The following is a 26169-nucleotide window of genomic DNA, read 5'->3' on the forward strand; positions in this document are numbered from 1 at the left end:
CCCGAGCCATTGGCTTGGAGTTTCCATGCACAGGTGGCAGTGACCAATAGGGACGCAGAATACACTTTTTTTAAGTGCTAAATCCTAGGAGGCCCTAAAGCCACTGACTTCATTTGGGCATGTCAGATAAGGCATTCTCAAGGTTAACTTTCACTGGAATAGAAATATGTCCCAACCACAGAGCAGAGATGTGCCACACACACAGTGAGACCCGATCACACCTGATTATCTACTATTCACTGGCTGTGTGATTCAATTTCACACGTTTGCACTGCCGATCAGCCAGCTCCCCGGCACAGCACCTTCCCTTTTTATACCTGCCCAATCTGACTTACGCTGCCCAGTTTTGTGCTAGGGAAACAGGAGGCAGGCGCTACGTGTTTCATTAAATTACCACTGCTAAGTGGATTATGTCCCTGAGCTTTGAAGGAGCTTTGAGCAATGCTACTTAGCATTATTTTCTTCCCCTGATGTGAACAAAATGCTATGATATCACACTGCAGAATGCTGCAACCCTATCCGGCTCCCCAGCTGTGAGGCAGGGCTGTAGCCTTATTGAATTCTGAAGTCCTGGTCCCTAACACAGACCCTGCAACACAGAGGTGCCTAGTGTATGCTAGTGGGATCCAATGATTTCAGGTGGCTGCATTAATTATTGTAAAAAGAAATGCTGACCTATGTCACTGGCTTTGCAACTAGCCTCTAAGTTCTTACACTTTATTGTTCTGTAACAAATGAAAGTCACTAGAGCTTTATAATTATTTATTTTTAATTTTAGGTTAGAGCAACCTCGTCAGTATCATCTTCTGCTGTTGGTATGTCTGTGTTTTATGACACACTTGCAGCTACGCTGAAGGCAGTGTTAGTTCAGGTAAAAAGGTACCAAAAAATAAAATAAAGGCTGCTGGCTGCCTACTCTATTTTTAATAATAATTTCTCTCAGCTGCCCATGTTTCAATGTGAGGTATATAAAATTGCCTCTTCTTTAACCAATCTTGTAAATAAGTTTGAAGCATCATTATACCTGGGTGCATCTGGTCCTGGATTGTTGCTGATAGCTCTCAGAGCATGACTTTGCTCACCACCCCAGGCCCTTGTCTGCTGCTTCTTCTGTCCTGCAGTTCCAAAAACTCATGCATGTGTCCACAGAAAATGCACGCAGTTCTCCCCAAACACAAACCCTTAGGAGAGCCAGGGAAAAAAAGGAGGAGAAGGGAGGGTGCATCGATTTCTCATGAAAGATACTCCGACACATTTTAGGGTTGGGTACTGGAATACACACCTACTTCTGGAATGTGCCCACCAGACCGAAGGGGCCAGTTTCTGAAAGGGGCATCTTGTGGCAACATTACTGGGCAGGGGACAGTGATGACCAGAGCAGGGTGCAGAGCACGGCAGCAGGTACCCACGCAGAGCATTGCGGCGTGATAGAGTTAAGCTGAGCCACATGGGGGCGTTCACAGACTTCCTTCTTCCCTGACTACCCAGAACATTCTGTTACTGCTGCTGGCTGACCACTGGACACTCCTGCACCCTCCTCCCTCCACTGCCACCACCCCATACTGGGTCAGAGAAGGAATGAGGGACACTGCCATCTGGAGGAGCAGGGAAAGGATTAGGGAGAGATGCTGATCCATCTGGAGAGAGAAGGTGAAAAGGGGAAATAAACATATCAAGGGCTATTTGGAGGATCTAGAGATGAGGGAGACAGAAAGGGGGTTATATACCATGTCCCCACTGATGTGCTTCAGGAGATGAGGTTGACAGGAAGTGGAATTTCACATTCTCTTGTGACCTCTGACCTCTGGAAGAAAGCCCATTTTAGAGAATGGTCAACGATGGAGCGGAAGGGGGCAGAGTGAGTGAATGGCCACAGCTACGATGGTAAGTCAAATAGTGTTGCTCCCAGTTACAGATCCGTTTCCAAAGGACATGGTGTTTCACCTTCTGAACTTCGAATTTAGGTTTAACAAATCTTTTCTAATGACAAGTGGCATTTCTGACTTGGACAAAAGCGGTAATAAACGATTAGCCTTGAAAATGGAGACTAGATGTTTCTTTTTACTGGGCCTATCAGTTGAACCCAAAATATATATACTAACATACTGCTAGTGCACAGTCTCTGGTGTTTTTCCTCCCTTCCCCACCACTCCTTTTTAAAGCAGGTCTGGACCTCGTGAATCCGGTAAGATTTATTCGGTCTCTAAACAAGGACTTCTCAGTGGGCATAGGGAAACTATTTGGCTCTGAAGTAACAGAAACAAGGTTTCGCTTTAGTTGTCTTTGAAAGCTCTCAGCTCATAAAACGTGTCAATTCTAATTTGCTTTGAGTGACTTGAGATATAAAGAAAATATGGCGAAAATCCTTTGGGCTTTTAGCAACCCAAATTCATCCATTCATTCAACTTAGAACACTCACAGCTTGTTACTTGAATTCACTAACAGGACTTCCTCGTCAGGAATTTTTTAAATGAAAGTCAAGACATGAACTGTTTCCATCCTCTGAAAATGGTACCCTAAGACATCACTGCTCACTTATAGGAAACTCGATTGCTAAAAATTGTGCTGGTTTTCCAGTCACTTTAAAGTGGAATAAACCTACCAATGTACTCACATGAAGCAGAGAAAGAAAATATTGCAAATTAGTGGTAGTTATACATACATTCCCTTTATTGCAATAAAAGGTATTTTATTGTGAATGAAAAAGGGATTCTGCAATAAATAGGACAAGGTCAGTGACCAAAAGTGCCCCCAACAGGGTGATTTGACCATAAATTCCTAACCACACAGGTCAGCAGGCAGTCGTGCCTAAGACCTATCATTTCCCTAATAAAAAGTCTGTTTTTGCCTTAAGCAAGCCCTGTCTCTTGTTCTCATGACTCTAGGTTAAGGCACCAGTCAAATACTGAAATAATCGTCTTTTTCAGAGCCCGCAGAGGTGTAACCACATAGAGGGAGCAGAGAATCTTGTCCTTACTCCATTCCTATTCGCTGTAAATGTTAAATGTTAACTATCTTATAATCCAATTCCCGAGGCTTTCCCTCCTTGCTTTCTCTGTCTCCTTAATCTACCACCACTGAATTTCACGTAATTGTCCCTACCTTACTGGATTCCGAATGTATCAAAAGAACTGCAAGACTGCCATTCTCTGGAGCATTTTCTCAGGCTGTTGAGATCTTGCTTCTTGGCATGTCCTTAGTTTGGCTCAAATAAACTTGTAACATTTTCTATAGGTTTGGATGTTCTAACACCAACGATACAGAGAAATGGAATAGAGTATTCGTAGTCTGTGTGACTGAAGACCAAGCCAGGTTGTACATGTCAGTGAAGTCTCAGCTCCTCTCTGGTGTAAAAAAACAAGCTCCCATTTATTTTTAAGGCAAACTGTTAAAGAGTCATTAAAACTAATTCCATCCACAATTCCAAAAGCTATTAGAGTTAAATATTAAGCTACACTGCAAAAGCCAAAAGGAAGTATTTGCAGTTTGATGCAGAAATAAATACCACCTGACACACCAGTTCCTTTCATTAGTTTCTTTCAGCTTTGATGCTCCTAATAAAATGTAATTAAATTGGTTTGGATACTTAAAGATAACAGGATATATAAGGATAAGAATCGTCAGCAGTACCATATTTTAAAAGCGAATACTGAGTAAATCCACTTCAGAAATTCAATTTACTGCCATTGGCCTAATTCTAAAGAACCAATATCACCCAGAAGATTTGACAAGTTGGAAATTTATACAATATGATTCAAGAGAGTAGTTAATTGGTATTAACACAATGCAGAAACCCCACTCAGAGAAATTGAAATAAGACCAGATTAGTCCTCTTGTTCTCTGGGCATCACTTTTGAAGTCTTAAAACAAAGAATTTACATAAATGGTCTTTGTCACTGGTCTTTGTATTCCAAGTAGGGCTGCAAATCAAGGCCAGGGTGGAACTGAGCAACGTCCAGTCTTCAGGATTGCTAATGAAGATGTCTGGCTTCTAGTATCAAAGTTATTTTAATCTTTGAAAAGCTAGACATTTCACACACATGCTCAACAGTAGCCAATAAGTTGAAAGCTCACCCGGGACCCTAATCTCAAGGTCTCCATATTCCACCCCATTTCAAAAATGCCATGGAAGTGGAAGCAGTCAGTGCGTGCACCCTCTGCTGAGTTCACCCTCTGGGGTAGCTGCACTGTTGCATTGCCTGAGTAAGTAGCTCTCACTGAGAGACACAGAGGCAAGAACAGGGAAAGAGGTAGGCATGGCTCCTGTGTAGGAGATGGATGTTTAAAAACGGTCACATCACATCACGTTTGTAGGAAGAGCCATGAAGGAAAAGTACAGGTTATTATCAGAGATCTTTACCAGCCTTGGAGAGTTGGACAGAGTCAGGGAGGTTTCCTTGAGGAAGTGACAGCTGTACTGAGATGGAAGCCGCCAGGCCCAGTGGGAGGAGCGGGACGGTGTTCGTGGCTGAGGAACCAACCTGTGCCATTCCGTGCAGTGGCTCTGAGGGTGGCACAGCCTTGTGCCTGTGAGGAGAGCAAGGAACACCTAGGAGGCCAGTGCAGCTGAAACAAAGTGATTGAGGGGGAGGCTCCAAGCAGCTGAGCTGGGAGAGATGGGCAGGGTGTTATCAAGAGAGAACATGATATAAAACTGAAGAGTTTTAACTGGGAGACTGACTAGGTTAGATTTGGATTTATAAAAGTGTACTGTGAATGCTTCAAGGAAGACAGGTCGAAGATGGTAAAGTAGGTTGAACACAGTTGATGTGTGTTTTATTTTATATTTCTGATACTATAATGATACTATATTATATTAGGGATTAGTGATGAATCTGTCATCTGGTTAAGTGGGTCACTCCCCGTGAGCAGAGAGCATGGCTGGCTCTCCGTGTAGCGCCTGGGCACCGAGCTCCTTAGGCTTCCTCGCGGGCATCACTGACAGCCTGTCACGGGCCCTGTGCTGTGACAGGACAAGGAGCAACAAAGCAGCACTTCCCCCCTCAGGTGCTGTGACTGTGCTTGATATTCCTGGGGCTACAAAAATGAGTCCGGAAACCACAGTCCTTCCTTTCCTCCCACTGAGCTGGCCTCTCTGCCTAGGACTAAGGGGGCAGGGCCTTGGGACGGTTTTAAAATTGAAGCCGACTGGTAATTACTGCAGAAGCGTTTTCAGTTTATGGAAGTACTCTGGGCTCTCTGAAGAAAGTGGTTCTTCCGAAACGTGGGCGGGATGGCAGAAGGAGCGCTGGTGTTGGTGCGCAGACATCATAAGATGGTGGGCACAAGTGCCTTGGTAGCCCTTTCTGTCATTTGTCCACTTTGTGAGAGAAACTCTGCTTTTCAGTCAGGCCCATCTCTCAGCCTCTCTTGCAGGGAGACTTGGCCACATGACTAACATCTGGAAGTATCTCCAAAGGCATGCTCCTAAAAGAAAAAGCATGCCCTTCCCTGCCTCTCTCCCTTCCAAATGCCTGCAACGCAGACAGACTGAGGGCCAGCGTGGAGAACGTGGATGCGGACAACATGCTAGACATGGCAGCACTGAGGGAGCAAGAGCCAGACCCTGTTTGGGAGGCATGATATCAGACTGGGACCACTATACTCAGACTCCCATGTGAGAGGGGTGGGCGGCTGAATTATGGCCCCTGGAAAATGTCCAGGTCTTAATTCCCTAGAACCTGTGAATGTGTTACCTTCATGGCAGGGTGGACTTCACAGATGTGATTAAATTAGAGACCATGAAAGGGGGGATTATTGTGAGTTATCTAAGTGAGGGCAATGTAATTACAAAGGTTGATACAGAGGTGTCTGATGCAATCACTGGGAAGGAGTGGGGAGAGGCCATACGAGAAGTTTGCTGGAGGCAATGGTAAACAGCCTATGGCAGGACTGGCTGAGAAGCTGAATGCTTCCAGAGAGTGTGAAATTATGGGCAAGAAGATTTGAAATAAAAGGAGGGTTCCTGGATGGGTGGGTGCTGGCTCTCTCTGGCTCTCCAGCTCTCCTTCTTTGAGGATGCCTGAATGATTGTTTTGCAGCTGCCTGTACTTCCCAACAGGTGGTATTTTGGATGGGAAGAAACTCCAGGTGCAGCCTAGGGTCAGGCTGGCCTGGCAAGAGGATGGTAGGGTTATTCTTCTTTGGGAGGTCTACAGGGGACCCCCTCTGAGACAGAAGCCTGCCATTCTTTGAAAATTCTGTAGCTTTTGTATCTTACGTTGTTTTAGTTTGTAAACTAACTCTATAGAAATAAGATAATTAAAATGGGGAAAATGACAGGACAACTCAGGTGTTAGAGTTTAGCCTTAATTGAGAGGTTTAAGTGAGTAATGCTTGTGGAAAGCTGTCATTCCAAAATTGTGCAGCTTTTGAGTAAAGACTGCTTTCCTTTATCACCGCACCTTTGCCTCTGGACTTTTGCCCAGAGGGTGGTGGCGGGCAGCAGGACCCCGCTTGCTGCTGGGTAACAAGGTTCCTGTAAGAGAGATGCAGGAGAGTCTCAGAGCAGGTGATGTGAATGTGGAATCAGAGAAAGAGATCCAACGATGCTAGGCTGCTGGCCTAGGAGACGGAGCGAAGGGCCACTGACCCGAGAGATTGGCAACTTCTAGAATAGGAGTGTACAACCCATGGCCTGCGGGCCACATGCAGACCAGGATGGTTATGAATGTGGCCCAACACAAAATTGTAAATTTACTTAAACCATTACTTAGTTTCATACTACGTTTTATTACTTAGATGTGTATATTTTCTATATTAGTTACCACAGACTTGGGACCTGCTTAATGATTTAAAAGGATTATCACTGGAAAAGGCAAGGCAGTGGATTCTCTGGGGAGCTCAGGAGGGAGAACATCCGTGCCAATACTTTTTAGCCCAGTGAAACCCCTTGGGGGTTGCTGATTGGTAGAGCTGTAGCATCATGAATTTGTGAACTTAAGTTTGTCATAATTTATTCATGGAGCCATAAGAAACTAATGCAGAGGGTGATGCATTTCTAACCTTTTAAAAGCCATGTTTATTTTGGGTTTACTGGACACGATTATTAGAACTGTGAAGATCTCGTGGATGATGAAACTCCTGCGATAAGTTACCACATCAGGGTGTTCAGATGACTTTTTTCATATTGTCTCCATGTTGGCTAAGGAATAAGGCAGGGCATACTAGATGCCCCATTATCCTGCATTCTCTAAGTAAAGTACTAGATTATCTCTACATAGTTACCAAAGTGGAGGACAAAATAGAGTTCTTGAGTATCAGCACATGATCCATCTCCAGGGTCTAGAAGGTTAGGCTGAGAATTTTCTAGAGGATGGAAGAAGCTGGTGCAGAGAGCCTCTTTGGAGGTGGGGCCTGGGCATGCCCCACCCTCCTGCTCCTGAAGCCCAGGAAGTGAACTATTTACTTGGCTCGACCATCCGCTCTCTAGAGTATGGGGTTTGCAGAGATGGGTTACGTCAGTGACATTAGCAGGATGATGCAGCGACTCAGTGCCAGAGACTGACCATGAAGCTCAAGAAGCTGGCGTTTCAGATCTGTCCCCAACATGAGCCCCACTCTGAAGCCTGTACCAAATTTTATATTCCTAAAGTGGAAACAGGACTTTCAAATGGCCTAAGCTGCAGAGGCACAAAGTTTGTATCCACCTTGGTCTGTGTGCATTGGAGTAACAGAAGCCTGAGGGTTCAGAACCATTAGCTGGAGGTGGTGAGGTCCAGGTCAGTGGTCTGCAGTTAAGGGCTGGTACCACTGAGCAAACACACCACTGCCACCACAAGATGAGGAACTAGATGTGGGCATCACCCATAGGTAGAGTGGACCAGTTCCAAGCTATAACTGTACTGGTGAGGCTCTCCTCTCCTCTCCTCTAATCCTCCTTCCCTGAGAAAGCCTGCCAGGTGGGGGGCATTGGGGCACGGAAAGTAATGGCTTGTGAGAGGGGGGAAGAGATGGAGATGGGAAGAGAAGAAACTGACCAGGCTTTTTCTGCCCAAATTAAGACTCTCACAGATGTAATGTCATCCCATTTACTGGGATCCCTTGAAAAAGGAGGGCTAAGTTTGAGTTAGGTAACAAGAATGGTGGTAAACTCACGTTAAACCAAGTGAGTTTTCTAGTACCCGACCCAATCTGTTTCCCCTTCCTTTCATCTCTGGGATATTTTTGCAGGTTTTGATTTAAAATGTCATGGGTAAAGCCTCGTGAAAGGGTGAAGGTGCAGAGGAAACGTTTAGTTTGGGCGCTGCTTGGCAGGACTCGCCTGACTTGGGGATTCACCCACTGACAGCTATAACTTAGTCACTTCTTGTTTAGCAGCTGCCGTGTGCATTGATTTCCACTTTCGCACAATTGATTTTTGCTTCTGTTCCCATCTGTGCCTTTGTTTTGGACAGATATTATATGATGAGTGTCTGAGAATTGTCTCTGAAAGGTCAAGGAACCTCATGAAGGAAGACCTTATTTGTCAATACGAACATCCACGAGCAAACACCTAGATTTGTGGAGAAGAGAGTATCATAGCTGAGTTAACCTCCCTCCGTCTTTTCCTTTTCTCCCCCAACTTGACATCAAGTGATTTAGAAAAGAACTTGGGAAGCTGAAATTGTAAGTCTTGAAGACACTAGGCTTGGCGTTGCTTCAGGATCTGGCTAAAAGTCCTTCCAATCATTTCTTTGTGAACAATTTTCTGGCATAGTAGAAAGGTTAGTAATTGCCCAACAAGTAATTTCCTTGATAAAATGACAGCTCCACATTCAGTAGTTTTGTTTATTTTTATAGAGGATTTACTGCTTTTCTACCATGATCTTAGACACTGCAAAGTAAAAATCTATTAATTCTCACAATGGTAACATGCTAAAGCAAGTACTAAAGTCCTTCTCGCCCTTGTAATAAATCTTTATTATAAGACTTAAAGGTCAAAATTTTAAATGTTGACCATGTGGTGCTTTTTCTCTTGACAATATTTCAAAATATCTTTCTAGCTCTCATGGGAATCGAGTATTGATTAGTAAATGTCCTGTAGACGAGGGTGATGAAGGGCTGTTAAGCATGAGTACAGGACTTAAGTTTGCAAAAAGCAGGGCCACAGTTTCATCACTGGACAGTGGCCAGTATCCTGGAAGCAGTGGAACACAATGCAAGGGCTGTGTCCACTCTCTCACCCACTAGGGCTTGGATATTTGAGGAAGTCTGTAGGCATCCCTCACCTATCCATAATTACTTATTGATTTCTTGTTTTGTGAGTGCTGTGGTGGTGATAGCCAATGCAATGAGTGCAACAGCAAAAAGAAGAGGAAGCCCTGTGTGAGCCGGCCCGTGAAGGGCATGACTCTACTCCTACCCAAGCTCATTGTTCACTGGTAGAATGGTACGTGCTACATGAGAGTCTATTTCCCAATGATAAAAGGAAGGACATGTAAAGACTAATTTTATGTTTTGTTTTTCTCATCCAAATGGCAATCATGAATGCAATACCTCTGTCTAAAGAAATACAACCTTACACAGTTTCAAGCATAAGCAGCTTGGCATTCTTTAAGACACCAGCTCATTGTTGCAAGATACTGATATTTCATGTAATAGGTATGAGGGTGGGGGTCACTATAGAAACAGAACTGAAAAAACATCAGGCCATGAATATTAGTGTGGGAGAGTTAAGTCTGGTTCCTAACCTTGTGACTATCAACACAAGTTTGACTCTGACATTTGATCCATCTTTGATTTGATCCCTGAACTTATGAACTAAGGAGTTTAATTAGTCATAGAAAGATTCAGTAGATACTGTTCTGTCTGGAGCCCTTTGAAATACTTAGAGCAAAATAATGACCACAGAATGGTAAGCCAAACCTCAGGAAAATGGTCTCCTCCTACTTGACAATAGGCACTGCCCTATCCATTTCTATGATAACTTTACATGGTCTGTTTTGAGGGTCTGGCATGTTTTCTTGGCAACTAGCCCAAGGAGAAGCAAGAAAATGGAAGGATGGGGTGGCATCTCTTCAGTTCCCATGGCCTTCTTTCAGTGCCCAGTGCTCAGAGGCATTTCCATCGTGGCGCACTGAGTTTTCCTGGTACTTTCTCTACTCCATCTCTGGATATGCCTATGTCTCAGAGGACAGAGCAGGTTCAATGCACCTGGAACTCCACGATTTCCCATAGGTCAATTACCCTGAGAACTGCTGTAGATCAACTGCCATGATCCGCAGCATCCCATAGAATGGCCTGGAATGGCTCCAGGTTGCCGGTGTAGCTTTTCTAGGAACCCTCAGAGAAGCTTGGAATTGTTGAGCAGCTTTGCTGGGCAGGTGGAAATTGGGAAGGGCAAGGAGCTGAGCTGAGCGGATGTGTTCACTCCAGGAATGTAGGAATGAGTCCCACATAAGACAGGGAGTCTCCTGATGGCAACTTGGCCCAAGGGCCAACTACAGCTGGGTATAAATTATTCACAGCCTGAGAAATATTCAGGCATGTTGGTTGTAATGTTTTAATAAGAAGTTATTTTGCCCCAACATGTGAGTAAACATGAAGACTTGTGTTCAAAATGGTGGTGTAGGTAGACCGGCTCACCTCTTTGCACAACCACATCAAAATGACAACTAGAATATATAACAACCATCACTCAGGAATGTCAGAGACTGAGCTGAATGGAAGTTTGACAGCTATAAAACTGAGTTGTGTTGGGAACAAGAAAAATAGTCTCAGCCCCAAGGAGCCTGTGTCCCTAGCAAACATCCTGTAAGTTGATTGCCATCTGTTTAGTTTCAAAATTTTCCTCTCAGTTGAGTCACACCCCACACTGTTCCTGTGCACGGGCTCTGTAAGCCAATAGCTAACCGCCACATCTGCTTCTGTGCAACACTTGCTTGCTTGCCCCTACAAAAGGACTTGGCTATAAGCACTAGGCGTGACTCTTGCGGCCCTTGTGGGCATTGTGTCTCTGGACACTCTGAGAGTTCCCCCCTGTGCAGGTTAAACTTGGCCAATAAAGTAACATCTTTGAAACCCCAAAAGTCTCTGACATTTGTTCTCGCAGTTGGTGGATGCAACATTTGGAGGCCCCAGCGAGATCTCCCTCAGCGGAGTTTCAGGTTGGAGACCGGACTGGCAGCTCGGGCTGAGTAAGTATTTGGCTGAGGATCCTCTTTTGGTTTTGGTGCTCTGGAGCAAATAACCCCTGAGGTAGTAGGTGGGATGCCGCCTGTAACCTACCCAGGGACTTTCAGAGGTGGGACGCTGCCCTCTGAAATTGATTTTGGTAATTTGGATTGTGACCAGTCATGTTATGTTTTCCTTATCCAGCGCCACGATGCGTTTAGTTTCAGTTTGTATGCCAGGCACGTCTAATAGTCTGTGTGTTTGTGGAACTGTGTTATTTGTTTGGATGTTTGTCTGTGTATTTGTAAGAGTGACTGTGCTTGTGGCTCTGTGGGTGAAAAACCTATGGAGCAAGAGTGACCCCCTCCTTGCTGGAGGGACAGGAGGTGCCTCCGGCACCAGATACTCCTCTGCGGGCGCCTCCCCGTCTGGTTTATGTGCCCTTTTCCACCAGTGACTTATATAATCAGAAACATCAGAATCCCCCGTTCTCTGAGAAACCCCAAAGGCTAATCTCCCTTCTCAGCCCCCCGACCTGGGACTCTGATACTACCAGAGGAAGGGACGTGCTTCTCCAGTATTGCCAGGCTCTGTTGAGGGGACTCAAGGCAGCTGCGAGAAAACCTACCAACTTTAGTAAGGTCAGTGAAGTCATCCAAGGCAGAGAAGAATCCCCAGCAGCGTTCCTAGAAAGGCTTATGGAAGCATATAGGGTATATACACCCCTTGACCCCGAGGCAGAGGAAAATAGATTAGTAAACATAGCCTTTGTAACTCAGGCAGCCTCAGATATTAGAAAGAAGCTTCAGAAGATAGAAGGATTTGAGGGAGAGAATAAGAGCAAGCTATTGGAGATAGTCCAGAAAGTTTATGTAAATAGGGATGACCCAGAGGTAGGCAGGGCGAAGGAGGTTGCCAAGATCCTGATTGCCGCCCAGAAGCCTCCTCCCAAAGGAAAAGGGGGGCCACGAAAGGGCCAAGGGCGACGAATAGACAAAGATCAGTGTGCTTACTGCAAAGAACGAGGACATTAGAAGCGAGATTGTCCAGCCTGTAAGCGGCAGGAGGAGCCATCTAACAGGCAGTCCCGCCGGCACCAGCCCCCAATGTATTAGCCCTCGACGGACTCAGCCAAGACTGAGGAGGACCAGGCTCCGTTGTGCTTGGTCCCCGGGAGCCCATAGTCAGAGTAAAAGTCAGGGGCCAGGACATTGACTTTATGGTAGACACCAGGGCGGAACACTCAGTAGTCACCGTCCCGGTCAGACCCCGCATTGGGAAGGAGGTCTTAGTATAAGGGGCCACCGGGCTCTCATCCAGCCCACAAACCCAAGACTACGAACCCTGGAAAAGGCCAGTAGCCTACCTGTCTAAACAATTAGACAATGTTGCAGCAGGGTGGCCCGGCAGTGGGTCCTTCAGGAAACCAGATACCTCCTGGGACCAGGGAGCCACCAGATTGCCTAAGCAGAGGAACCAAGAGTAAAAAAGAATGATAGATAAATCTAGATAAGTAGAAATATGTATAAAGAATGTGAAAGTTTTAAACCTGGAGTAAAGGAAACCTCAACTACTTGTTTTCTGGTTTCGTGGGAAAAGAGCAAATTTCTCATATGTGGTTCTGTTTTTGATCAGAAACCTGTATTGTAAGACCTAGGAAAGGTCACCTGTAGCTGGTTGGGGATAATGCCTTTGCCACCTGGGACCCAAGAAGGGTCAATTGGGGCTGACCAGTGCTTCAGCCTGAGGCAAAGCAGCATGTCTCTGCTATGAGACTAGGCCAGAAGGAACATGTTTCTGTGAGGCACCAGTAGACGCACTGGTGTAAGAAAATGCCTGTGTGTTGTTTCGGAACTCTGTGTTTTGGATTTTGTTCTGTATCCATATCTGAAAGGGAAGAGAAAAAGCCCACTGGCAGGCAACAAAGACCTGGGTTACAGGCGCCTACAGCCCTCAGCCTAGCTGGCTTAGACCCAGACCAGACTGCCACAGAGCTTCAGAAACTCCCACTCCCCTCGGAGAGGCCCTGGCCAGAGATCTAAAATCATTCACTGAGAAGGAGACCGGATGACCTTGGACAGATTTGCTGCCGCTGGCACTGCTTAGAATTAGGAATGCCCCTAAATCTTCAGGAGACCTCCTCCCATCCTCAGAATAGATAAAGGGGGGAGATGTAGCAAGAGACCTGTTTAGACAAGCCCAGACAAGTCAGAGGGACTGGGTCTGTTTACTGAGCCACTAAGATGAGGAGGGGTAAACAACTAAGTAACTAAGAAGTAAGAACATTACCCTATCAGTAGTCCTGCTTTCTTGCTTCTGTAAACCTGCTTAGCTGTGTGCTGCTGCTGTGTGGACCCTGCAGCAGTCAAATTCTCTGTGTAACTGGTTTTGATAAGAATGGCTCTAGTTTTGAAGGTCATGAACTGAGGTCCAAGGCTGACCATCTGATTTATAGGGCGTTTGCAAGGTCTAAGCTTCAGAAAGGTGAAAAAATGTCCCTGCAAATCTAGGGACTTTTAGCTGCCAGATACTGAGTTTAAGTACAGTCCTTCCCAGTGTGGGAAAGGAACAGAGATTAAAAGCGAATTATGGCTAAATCTGGATAGGTAAAAAGGCTACAGAAGGTTTGTGAATATTGCAGAAAGTCTGTGGGAAGTTATAAAAATAAATGGAAATGTGAAAGTTTTGGAAAGAAATTATGTAGTATTAGTAATAGAAGGTATAAGGCATGGAGATGCATCTTGATGGGCTATTAGAAGAAGAAAGATTTTCCTTCAAGCTTTGTGTTTTTCTCCCTACCTGATCCTCCAGAATTTGGCATTCTGAAGGAATGAATGATAACGTAAGGTTTCTTTGCATAAAGCCAGTCATTAATAGTGGTTTTGTTAACCAGGACTTTGACTGGAATGCCACACCTGAAGGAGGCATGTATGGGCTCTGGTCATTATCAGAGAGCTCAGAGGAACTGGGATTGACCTGTGAAGCTAGCAAAAGCCCAGGAGAAAAGCCTGGTACATTGGTTGGTTGTGCGGTTCGTGCCAGTCTTTCCGGGGAAGGAACGAAGGTTGCCTTCCTGAAAGATGGCTAAAAGGAACGTATAGGCACAATGGAGGCCCAAGGATTTGAGTAAAATGACTGGTACAGGCGAAGCCAGATGGCGGATGTGTGGCTTTGCTTCTGTGCCCTGAGGGGTGGACTGAGAAGTCAATCTGAAGGTTCCCTGTGTGAGTTCCAGCAAAGCGGACTTGAAGATCATAAGGGATCCAGGCTGCTCTTGGTGTGTTTATACAAATGAACAATCAAAATCAAAAGTGGGACCCAAAGTAGTCCTTGTAATAACAGTAAGGGTGATCTTAAGGAGAAAAATTGTAGTTCAAGGACAATCGCTATGCTCAGTATTGGATATCAGAATGGCACAGCTAACTGTCTTAAAGGTTTATTTCTATTTAAGAATTGAAACCAGGTTTGTGATGTCACCAAAGATATGCAAGTCACAGGTGCAAAGGACCTGTCAAATTGCCACTGTTGAATGTCATTTCAGGAAGGACCTTGCAATGGAATGTCATCCCAAAAGACAGTCTCACAGGCACAGCAACTGGTTTGGGAATTATTTGTGAATTAACCTGTGTGTTCTTCTGTTTACATAGGCTGTATGCCTATGACCTGCTTAATCTGTCACCTCCAGAATATGACCTGACCAGAAGGCCAATAGTCCAGTAATGCCAGCCTTTGGACACCAAGCCTGCAACTTCCTGGTGACAGCCAACTGACCAGGACCCTGTAAGGTCCTTCCCCTTGCAGGAAGGACTCCTTCTATGCTGCGCCCACCTCCTCCTCTTTCAGGGTACCCCTGAGCCAAGGGTAGGTAGGACGACGTCCATGTCCAGCCTGAAGTAGTTATAAGAAGATGAGACCTTCGTCCATTGTCCTTTATATGATTCCAGGAGGAAAAAGGAATCTCAGAACCCCTCCTAATAGTTAATCACAGGAGGAGAAAAATGATGAGGAAAAAACCTCATTAATGCTCTGAATCAAAGAACAGGGGGGACCTGTATATTCCTAGGAGAAGAGTGTTGCTATTTTGTTAAAAACAGACTATGGCCCAGGGCTGGGACAGGAGCATCCTCCTGGTAGCAGGACACTCTTCTCTCCTTCCTAGCCCCCGTCCTAGGACCCCTGATCATCCTCATCCTAGTCATTACCATAGGACCCTGGGCCATCAGAACACTAGTCAGCCAGTTAGAAGGAGCACTAGTATGGAAGACCACTAGCTGCATTCTCATGCTCCAGCAACAACAAGAGCAGAGGGTCCCGTTATTGGATGCTGAGACAGACAAAAGCACTGTCTAAGAACCCACAGCGGGGAATGATAGAGAAAAACCCCTTTTCCGCTAGCCTAAGACCGCCCCATAGGAGAGTCTAACTTCCGCATTCTGCTTCTGTAACCTGCTTCTGCCGCGAAGCCAATGAGAGGCACAGCACCTCAGATATCTCCCTCCTCTAAGATCAGGTAATATATTTAGAGTGCCAAGTAGACTCCCTTGCTGAAGTAGCATTACAAAATAGAAGAGGATTAGACCTTCTTTTCCTCCAGCAAGGTGGGTTATGTGCTACATTAGGGGAGGGATGTTGTTTTTATGCTAACCACTCTGGAGTAATTAGAGAAAATATCAAGACACTCACCAAAAGAGTAAAGGATAGATATAAAGAGGAGGAAAGTTCCAGTTGGTATGCCTCTATGTTCAAAACATCGCCTTGGTTAACTACCCTTATATCTGCTATTGCTGGTCCCCTTCTACTGCTCCTACTAGCAGTCACCATAGGGCCTATCATCCTAAATAGAGTTCTTGCTTCTATCAAAGAGAGGGTAGAAGTAGTCAAGTTAATGGTACTCTCCCAACCTTATACCATCCTTCCGAGTGATGAGTAGTCAAGGGTTTGACATACCCCTAAAGAAAACAGGGGAATGTTGGGAACAAGAAAAATAGTCTCAGCCCCAAGGAGCCTGCGTCCCTAGCAAACATCCTGTGAGTTGATTGCCATCTGTTTAGTTTCAAAATTTTCCTCTCAGTTGAGTCACACCCCACCCTGTTCCCGTGCGTGGGCTCTGTAAGCCAATAGCTAACCGCCACATCTGCTTCTGTGCAACGCTTGCTTGCTTGCCCCTGTATAAGGACTTGGCTGTAAGTGCTAGGGGCAACTCTCGTTTGCAGCCCTTGTGGGCACTGTGTCTCTGGACACTCTGAGAGTTCGCCCCTGCACAGGTTAAACTTGGCCAATAAAGTAACATCTTTGAAACCCTGAAAGTCTCTGACGTTTGTTCTCACGGTTGGTGGATGCAACAAGTTGAATGAAAGTCTGACAACTATGGAATGAAAGAAACTACATGCATCCCGAATGGTAGGAGGGGAACAGACATGGAATGGGCTGGTCCTACACCCATGTGGATAAATATTTGAGAGGGATATTTCAGGAAGGAGTTATGAGTCCTGGACCCACACCAGGACCCCTAGCCCAGGATTCCAGTGCCAGGAATATAAGTCCCCACAACTTCTGACTGCAAAAACCCAGTGCCGATTGAGTTGGTGGAAGAAACTTCTGGAGCCCCAAGCAGTTCCTCTTAAAGAATCTACACCCAGATTTACTCACTCAGACTCACTCCCTCTGAGCTCCTGCACTGGGGTAGCAGTTTGGAAGGCACCAGTAGTATACAGGGAGAAACAGAAGTATCTGGCATCTAGGGTGAGCAGAAGCCATTGTCCCTTTGCTAAACCCTCCCCATACCAAGCTGGTAAGCTGGTGCCATATCTGAGACTCCATCAACCTGAATAACATTGTTTGACCTGCCTTGGAGATCCCCAGAGGCTCTGCCCCACCCAACTCATGGGCCCACCCAAGCTGCTTTTCCATAAGAATGGCTGGACTTGGCTCCTAGATCCTACATCAAAAAAGCAACAGCTGGTTTCAGTGAGCCCTAGTGGCAGCTGGATTAGGTTCTTAGCTTGGCTTTGCCTGGGAATCTCCAAGCCCAGCACAGATAGCAGCCATCTCAGATTGCTTTACAGATTAGGCAGGGTGCCTTAGGCAAAATACAGGTAGGGGCTAACTTTGGCCTGTACCATTTCGGAAACCTCAGAGTCAGGACACCCAGTGGACACTACAAACCATGTTGGAGCATCATCACCCTGCCTCTGAACAGCTGATCCTCCACAGAGGGTGGCAGTTGGTGGTCAGTGGTCGTAGCCAGTCCTTGCAGGTGACTGACTTCAGTAAACCCCTCCCATTGATTTGCCAATAGCAACCAAGGCTCAACTACAAGAAGAGGGTGTACTCAATCCACACTAAGGGTGCACTTCAAGTACCCAGCTTGGGTGATAGGGGAGGCTGTTCTACTACACACTGAAAGACACCTATTACATTAGGCCATGCTAATCAGACAGAGTTGTAGAAACTCTACCTAACATAGAAACGAACACAGGGAGGCTGCCAAAATGAGGAGACAAAGAAATATGGCCCAAATGAAAGAACAGATCAAAACTGCATAAAAAGAACTAAACCAAATGGAGATGAACAATCCGTCAGATGCAGAGTTCAAAACATTAGTTATAAGGATGCTCAAGGAATTTAGTGAGGACTTCAATAGCATAAAAAAGGCCTAGTCAGAAATGAAGTATACACTACTTAAAATAAGGAACAATTTACAGGGAAACAACAGTAGAGTGGGTGATGCTGAGAATCAAATCAATGATTTGGAACATAAGGAAGCAAAAAACAACCATGCAGAACAAAAAGAAAAAAGAATCCAAAAAATGAGGATAACATAAGCAGTCTCTGGGACAATTTCAAAAGGTTTAACATTTGCATCATGTGGGTGCCAGAAGAAGAGAAAGAACAAGAAATTGGAAATCTATATGAAAAACAGCGAAAGAAAACTTCCCTGATTTGGTAAAGGAAATACACATGCAAGTCCAGGAAGTGCAGAGAGTTCCAGTTATGATGGATGTAAAGAGGCCCACTCTAAAACATTATAATTAAAAGGCCAAATTTTAAAGATGAAGAGACTCTTAAAAGCAGCAAGAGAAAAGAAGTTAGTTACCGGATGGTTGCCAGATGGGAGTGGGTAGGGGAAGAAGCAGTGAAGAGGTGAGGGGAGTAAGAAGTACAAATAGGTACTTGCAGAATAGCCATGGGGATGTAGAGTACAATATAGGAAATGGAGTAGCCAAAGAACTTACATGCATGACCCATAGACATGAACAATGGTGGGGGGATTGCCTGAAGGAGTAGGGTGCACTGGGTGGAGGAAGGCAAAGGGGGAAAATCAGGACAATTGTAATAGCATAATCAATAAAATATAATTTTAAAAAAGAGGAAACATGAAGATCTTGTTTGCCTTTTAATGATTAAACATTAACATAGTACTATTTAACTATAATTGAAAGAAGCTTTTGATCCAAAACCTAAAATGTATGTGTTAAATCTTATTTAATTCTGAATGCAATTGATAAACAAGCTAATAGTTTAAGACTGCTATGTAAATAACACTTGAAAGCAAAATGGACCATGCAAATTTTAAAACCAAGCCCTGTTACCAAGTTTGTGTTCAGCGCACCCCACTGAACCAGTCTTGGATCTAATGTGTCATGAAGACCAATACAACAGTGATCTGTACTGGCTGCGAATGACATAAACTTCAATTTTCCTCATCACTGAGTGGAAGGTTAGATCATAAACCTTCACAGACACTGGTAGCCAAAAGCAGAATTTAAAATTTTGAGAAAGTGAGAAATCAAAAGAGTTCAAGTAAACTGAGAATTGAAATTAAAAAAGAAAGGTTAAACCATCGACTTTATTTTTGCCAAAGACATAGAGACTGTTTATTTTATTTATCTCTTGACTTTGGTCCTATTTTCTAGCCCATAGTAATGCAGCCTCTTTCAAGCAGCATTTGTAAATTTCCATGACATGCATTTATGGTATCCCTTAATTCAGAATTCTGTTCATTAGGAATTGATAGTAATTGTACTTGAGTTGGAGGCAAGTTTTACTGCAATTTATTTCTATGATGAAATGACTTTTAATGTAAGTTCCTAATGGAAATCCTCCCACAATTAATATTTGAGCCAAGAAAAAATGTGGTTTTCTATAAAGGTACAAATAAATCTTATCTAGATATTAAATATTACAGTACTTTATGCTGCAACACTTTTAGCAGTAGATTCAAGCTATTCGTGATGTTTAAAGTCATTCTTTAAAACTCTGAATTAAACTTTTTCTATTCATTCAAACTAATTTGCTCTACAATGATTTCAGATGAGTAAGAAATGACCTTAATTCAGACTTGGGAAAGAGGTCAGAGAGATGTTTTTCAGGGAAGGTGATACAAAAAATATCACCTTTTTTATCCCTGGGTGGGGAGAAAATAAGGAAGATTTAGATGGGCAAGTAGGGTAGAGGATGGAATACAGGGTTGTGAAAAGGTGGGGGGTGGAGAGGAAGGAAACGTGAGTTAGGGACACAGGAGTTAGGTACACCTGGTGACCCAGGGCGGGCAGAGAGCAGGTGCAAGGGAGGGAGCGAGGCTGCGGCTCTTCTTGAAAGCTCTCAAGGGCTGACATGCACTAAGATGTTTGGACTCTGTCCTGAGGGCAATGGAATTCACAGAAAGGTATATCTCTCAAGACTAATTTAACCCAAACTGCTTTTTAGAAAGGTCACCGTTACTGTCTTCTAGGGCAGAATGGACTAGACAGAGGGAACCATGAAGGTGGGGAGCCCCGTGAGGACTCTGTGACAACAAGCCAGCAGACAAAAGACAGCTGTCCTGGTGATGACTGTAGAAAAAGGCAGTGGAGGCAGAAGGCTGGGCTTTTCTGGTGGGGTGGGTGCGGAAGAGTGAAGGAGGGGAAAGAGCCAGGGGGGCTCCTGGGCAGTGGCGTAGGGGATGGGTGCAGAGCTGCGCCAGTCACTGACCAGAGGAGGCGGGAAGAGTGGGGGTTCCGGGAGAAGGCGGTCTGGTTGAGATCTGGGTTGTTAGAGATGATGTGAGAGTCTGAGTAGGTTGTACAGTTGGTGGTTGGTTATACGAAGAGAGATTGGGGCAAGAGCAACAGCTTTGGGAGACCACTCTGTGTGGAAGGTAACCACAATATTTTCAAACCAGAAATATGCAGCATCACAACACAGCCTTTTTGGGGGAAAACATGGCATGCTATTTACTGAGCCCAGGCTTAAACTCTTGTCTTCATATTCCAACCTCAGACTTCTCCATGATCCTCAAGCCAACATTAGTCTTTAGCATACCTGACCTGCCATATTTTCCACATATTCAGCCTTAAAATGGATAAAAATCATTCAAACCATTTCTAAAACCATAGTAGCTAGCTCTCATTGTCCTTAATGGCATTCTTACAAAACCAAATTTGTTTTTACCTAAACCCCACTGTGCAAGATTCTTCCCTCTGGGACTCTTTACAGTGCAAGCCTCTTGGACAGGCCCGGCTGCTGAGGAGGGGGACTGTGGGAGGGGACACTGGGTTAGGCCTCTAGGGGTTGGGAGGAGCGAGGTAGAGAAACCAGGAGCAAAGGGAGCTCTGAGGAAATGGGTCGAAGCGAATGATGATAAAGATGGTGGTGATGACAAAAATAAATCCTTGGCTCCACCTGTCCAGCTGCCTGTGGCCAGGACAGCAAACAGTGCCTGTCAGTCAGACAGAAGGGAACATATTTGAGGACGAACAGCAGTAATCTCACTGGTAGATGCCTCTCCAGTGTACAGAGTTCTTTGGTGACTGCTGTCCCATGGGAGACACTCAATGATCCAGAAACCAGTGTTACGTTGTCCACTTCATGGATGAGAAATCCAAGAGACTGGGGTTGGGCTGACGGAGAGATGCCCACAGTCTCCATGAAAGGTTGTGAAGGTTCCCTGAGCAAGGGTTAAAGAAAGTTCCAGACTCTGGTACATAAACCTCGAGGGCCTTGCAGTCATGTCCAGCAGCCTGGAGAAAACATTCTGCCAGGTAGAACTGCCATAGACTGTTTTAAGAGGTTATTTAGTCTTCTGGGGACTGCGGAGAAGGGCTGCTCACCAGGTCTGGACAGCTGGATAGAGAACAACCTGAACGCAGCTCTGAGTGCGGACCCAGAGGCCTGGTGAATCACAGGTCTCCTCACCGCCCTGCAGCAGCCGAGGGCCACAGGGCCGCCCGCAGTCAACTCTACACTGATGGGCAAGGAGGCTCGAGAAAACTTGCCCAGGGTCACTCTGCTGGGAGGTGACAGGCTGTGCCTTTAATCTCTGGCCATTTGATCCTAAGTGCTATGATCTTTGAATTTTACCATCTAGTATAATGAGCCTCTTAGGCATGAACTTGTTCCCTAGCTTTGTGAGTAGTTGGGATCTCAGTACCAGGGAAGCATAATCTTACCCTCTTTCTTCTGTTTCAGATAGACTGGGATGGATAGATGGATACATTACAAAAGAGATGCTGGTGAATCTGCACGCAGGTGGAAAAATGTGACAGCAATGGTGAGGGACATGGAAACGCGGGTGTGTTAGAACTGAGCATGTCTGGCCTGGGAAGGGATGACCGCGTGGGGACAGGAGTGCACCAGAAAAGGTTCTCAGAGAGAAGCAAAATCTGACTTTTGCAGCATGGCATTGGAGGGCAGAAGTTGCAGATAAAGATTTTTGCTCAATGTAAGAAACTCCGAATAACTGTAGCCATCCTAAAATGGAATAATATGCCTCATTAGGTAGTAATTGCAATTGATATCAAAGGCATTTGAACAAAATGAAATGACTCCTGGAGCCGATGCTGCCTTTCTTCCTCTAGTAAAATATGGTAACTACCTTCCTCCTGCCACAGAGGTTTAGCAGCTCCCTTGACCATCCTTCCTGAAAGCAGGGTGGCATGGTTTGGCTGAGTCCTTGGTCCTGGGATGCGAGCAGGAATTTGACACCTTTTCTATCAGTTCCTTAAAGAATATCACTTGCTCTCTGCCTCACTCCCCTCCTGTGGGCTGGAAGGAGAGGGGAAGGGCCAGGGAGCTTTGCCCACAAGGGCAAGGACAGCACCCTGATGCCAGGCAAAGCAATAGGACAGATCCCAGGATCATGGACTGTTCCTGGGTCACCTGCCTAACCAGGTACCATGAGAGGGAAAGAAGTACCTGTGTGACCTTGAGCTTCTATATATTTTGAGTCTCTGTTAGAATGCCTTTGTACAAACCAATATAACTATTTCTTGGTGATGCACAGATTACTAAGGTATTGTATAAGTATTTGCAAGAAATAATTTCTATAACTTTATAATTGTATGTCCACCCCCCCCCCCGCCCACTTATCTGCTTTCTTCCCAAACCAGCTGTCCCAATGGTCCCCACCATAGGCAAGCATAAGCATGCTGTTGTATCAGTGACCTCATTTTTTTCAAGTACCAAAGTTCAAAAAAATCAAGACTTCTAATCTCCTGATTCTCTTTCATTCCTGTATCAAGTCTGTTCCTCAGGCTATTCTTCTTTTCCTTTAGAAACATCTTCTGCGAAGATACAGATGCTAAAGAAAATTTAAAGTTCTATTTGTGGTTATCTACACGTAAGGACTGGTTTACTTATTATTTTTTAAAGTGATGCATTATTTAGCCTGCATGTGATAACAGTCTTCTGAGCTTGTTTTCCTGATGGGGAGGAAACCAGAAGTCCAGGCCTCAGGGAAGTTGAGGATTTGAATAATGCAAATATATTTTTGTCTCAAAATGTATTAGGATCCAACATAATTTTGTATTGGTCAACAAATACACCAAAAGAATATTTTGATATATTAAATGTATCTCTAAGTAAAATAAAGGAGTTGAGCTCATTTAAATGAGATGCTGGCTCTCTTGCCTGGGTTTTAGGAAGAAATGAGCCAGTGACAGATGGGCCTTCAATTCTGTCCCACAGATTTGCCGTATTCACTTCAAATTTCATCTCTTTAGTCATGTTTTTCCTCTCATTTATAATGTCCTCACCTCTTTTCTCCTACTTTATGCAAACTTTATGAGTTTTTCAAAACTTTGCTCTGATTTTTCTGCCCTTCATCCATCCCTTAAAATTGGTGGTACATACTTCCAAAAGCAAATAAAGTTGCCAATAATTGTTCCATATTTCATTTTCACTCACAGTTGCTGCTTCCCAGGTCTTATGTTTTCTCTGGAACTTTGCCTTTTCTAAGCCTACACTAGGTATTTAATAAATAGATCTGAAGAATGGATAATTAAAATATATGGATCTTTTTTTCCAATGATATGAAAATTGTCAACGGAGAACGAAATAGAAATCTATTCCCCTACTGATCAAAAACAATTCATGAGATGAATGAATTTGGTTTTCTCACAAATGGACTTTACAAAAATAAATGATTTTGTGAATTTTGAGCTTTGCCATCAGCAGCACTTATGACATTGCACATAAAGGCATTTCATTTCATAACTGCATAACTTGGAGATTATTAAGATCAGCTCACTCTTAATGCTTTTGAATCATGGGTCAGTTAAAAATATCACCATCAGTTTCTCTAGCCTGTGCTTCTTGAATCTCCTCACATGAAACACATTTTAAACCATCTTTAACTTTTAAGTTCTAGCTCCATTAAATTCCTGTCAACACAGCCTTTTTTTTTCATGGAAACATGAACTCTACTGCCAACATAGAAAGAAATTGTGATGGAAAACTGATACTACTCAACAAGTAATAATGTGTTGAGGCTCTCAAAGCAGTTTCCCTTCAATGCACCTATGAGAAGGTGTATTTCTCAAAGGATCTCAGATAAAGTGGAATTTATGGGGCACTGATATTTCATGGAGCTTCTGGAACCACTGATTCAGAGCAACCGGCTCCTTTCTAATTTATAGCGCGTTCTTCAGGTCCCGCTGCCTGTTCAGCTGAAGGATCCTGCCCTGGGAGAGTGCTCACGGCCTGCTGGAGGCATCCAAGAAAGAACTTCCTAGGGGTGCCTGGAGATGAATGTCAGGAAAAACGAAACGGAACCCCAAACCTGTGAGACGAAGGGCTTATCCTAACACGCAGAATACTTAGGAGAGGACATAATTAATCTAGAATGCTCCCCGCACACTGAACTTCACAATCTCTGTTTCAACTTAATCATACTTCCTCTTAGAGAACAGGAAAGTTTTAAAAGAGAAATACTTGGGCAAAGCTTCATAAAGTTGAAGTGCGAAGTGTGAGTGCTTAAGGGAAATAGAAAGGACTTGGGGAAATCTAGAAATAGACTATAAGTTAGTAGAACCAGCTGTTAAATATTTGCAATACCCTATCAGCTTAGAAAAGACAAATTTCCCCTCTGGCAAGATGGGTTCTGCTTTCTCTGATGTGAGCATCTTGCTGTTGCTCCCCACCCCAGGCCCAGGGTTGGCAGGCTGCGGAGCGAGGCAGGGAGACAGGCTCCCTCTCCTGCAGACAGCCAAGGGGCTGCAAGGAGGCACGGGGGCAGTGGCTGATGGAAGCCCATGTCTCTCCTCCTGCCCTGCTCATGCGGTCTGCATCCCTGCAGAGATCATGAATGTTCTCCACCCCTGCGGTCACCAATCATTTAAACTACCTGTGTTTGCTGGTCTGGTAACAACAGAACAACAACTTTGGGGAAACAGTAAAGGATTCTCCCCTCCAAACGAAAAAAAAAGAGAAGTTGTGCATACCTTTTTAGCAGCAATTGGAAATGAGGTGTAGAAACTAGTGACACTTTTCTCTTCAGGCTTTATTTGTAAACCGCTTTGGGGATAAAGATTCCTTTGAGGTGTATGGTGAAAACTCCTGCCTGCCTTGCTCGAGGGCACAATGAGTGCCCAGCCTCTGCCGTGCAATCCGCAGAGGTGGAGGGCTGGGACGTCAGCCCCTGATGCCCCTGCCGTGACCGGAGAGGGTCGGGCTGGGGCCTCCTGGGCTGCAGCACTCCAACTTCCCGAACTGCTTTTTCTATTTCTTTCTGTCTCCTCTCTATAATTAATTGTTGACTTTTTTTGGCAAAACCCCTCAGTTTATTAATTTTTAGTTTATTATAACATATGGAAGCTCAGGAAAACAAGCTTATTTTCCTTACGATAAGACTATCTAGGGTATGGCCCTGTGAGTGTGGATCTATCCAATCCAGAAAGTTCATGGACCTTCGTGTACATTTAGTGGACACTTAGTGACTTTTCTGCTTTGTCATCGATTCTCTTGTTTTAGTTACACAGGCTGTGGGGTAAGTGCCCTCCACCTCGAGGACACACCCTGCTATGACCAGCTATTGTATCTTCTGGCTGAGGGCCTGTGTATCGCTCATGAGCGACATGGTAAAGCAAGCCTTACCTTTTTGTAGAGACTCCTCAGGTCTCGGTACTGCCACATGCTGTTTAGGACCTGAGATGCGGCCTTGACCACTTTCGGAGAATGTCTGGTAAAGAAAAGACAGGACATGCAAGATGGTGAGTGGACCCCAACTTGTCAGGAAAAGGCATGAATAAGCATCCTCCTGGCTTTCTAGCTCTGTTCCTCTCAGCCTGGGGAGGGCAAGGAGTTGACTGTCCACATTCCCCAAATTCATTCTCATCAACACATCCCTGAGGGCGAGAGACAGGAGTACACCATAATCTGGAAAACAATGTCCAAAATGCAAACAGAAGAGCAGTGCATCCAGTCAGAATGCAAATTTCGCACTGGACTACAAAATAGAACAGGTGAGGAAAACAATGATTAGGAAGGGCCAGAATCAGCATTGCACAGCAGCGTTGTGCAACCCCTGAGCAGTAAGATGGACAAAAATGTTCATTTTCTCCGTTGAAGCATCAGAGCACACCCAGTATTCACTCTGCACACCTGCCTGACTGAGAGAACTTGGTCTTCATCTGCTGCCAATGCCAAGGACAAGAGACTGGCAGTGCAGGCAGATGTGTACATGCATGTACATGTCTACAGACGAAGAGAGAAGCCTCCATGGTAAAACCCTTCAGACAGTCACAGTTCCGTCCCGTGGGCCATAGTGAGAAGGTAAGGTGACATAAACCTTTGGACTGGTGGTTCTTACCATTTTTA

The 26169-nt window shown here is 44.8% G+C and overlaps 1 protein-coding gene across 3 annotated transcripts in view; it reads right to left on the bottom strand.

The window, feature by feature from the left end:
- Positions 1-26169, bottom strand: part of CTNND2 (catenin delta 2) — an 837284-nt gene that overhangs the window by 22141 nt on the left and 788974 nt on the right. For all 3 annotated transcript variants that reach the window (XM_037063010.1, XM_037063012.1, XM_037063011.1), the window contains one exon: positions 25447-25531. In XM_037063010.1, coding sequence (XP_036918905.1) covers positions 25447-25531 — 85 coding nt within the window. The remainder of the gene's footprint in view (positions 1-25446; positions 25532-26169) is intronic.

Source organism: Sturnira hondurensis, unplaced genomic scaffold (assembly GCF_014824575.4).
Source record: "Sturnira hondurensis isolate 20B ecotype Veracruz unplaced genomic scaffold, ASM1482457v3 Scaffold0014384, whole genome shotgun sequence".
Taxonomy (NCBI): Eukaryota; Metazoa; Chordata; class Mammalia; order Chiroptera; family Phyllostomidae; genus Sturnira; species Sturnira hondurensis.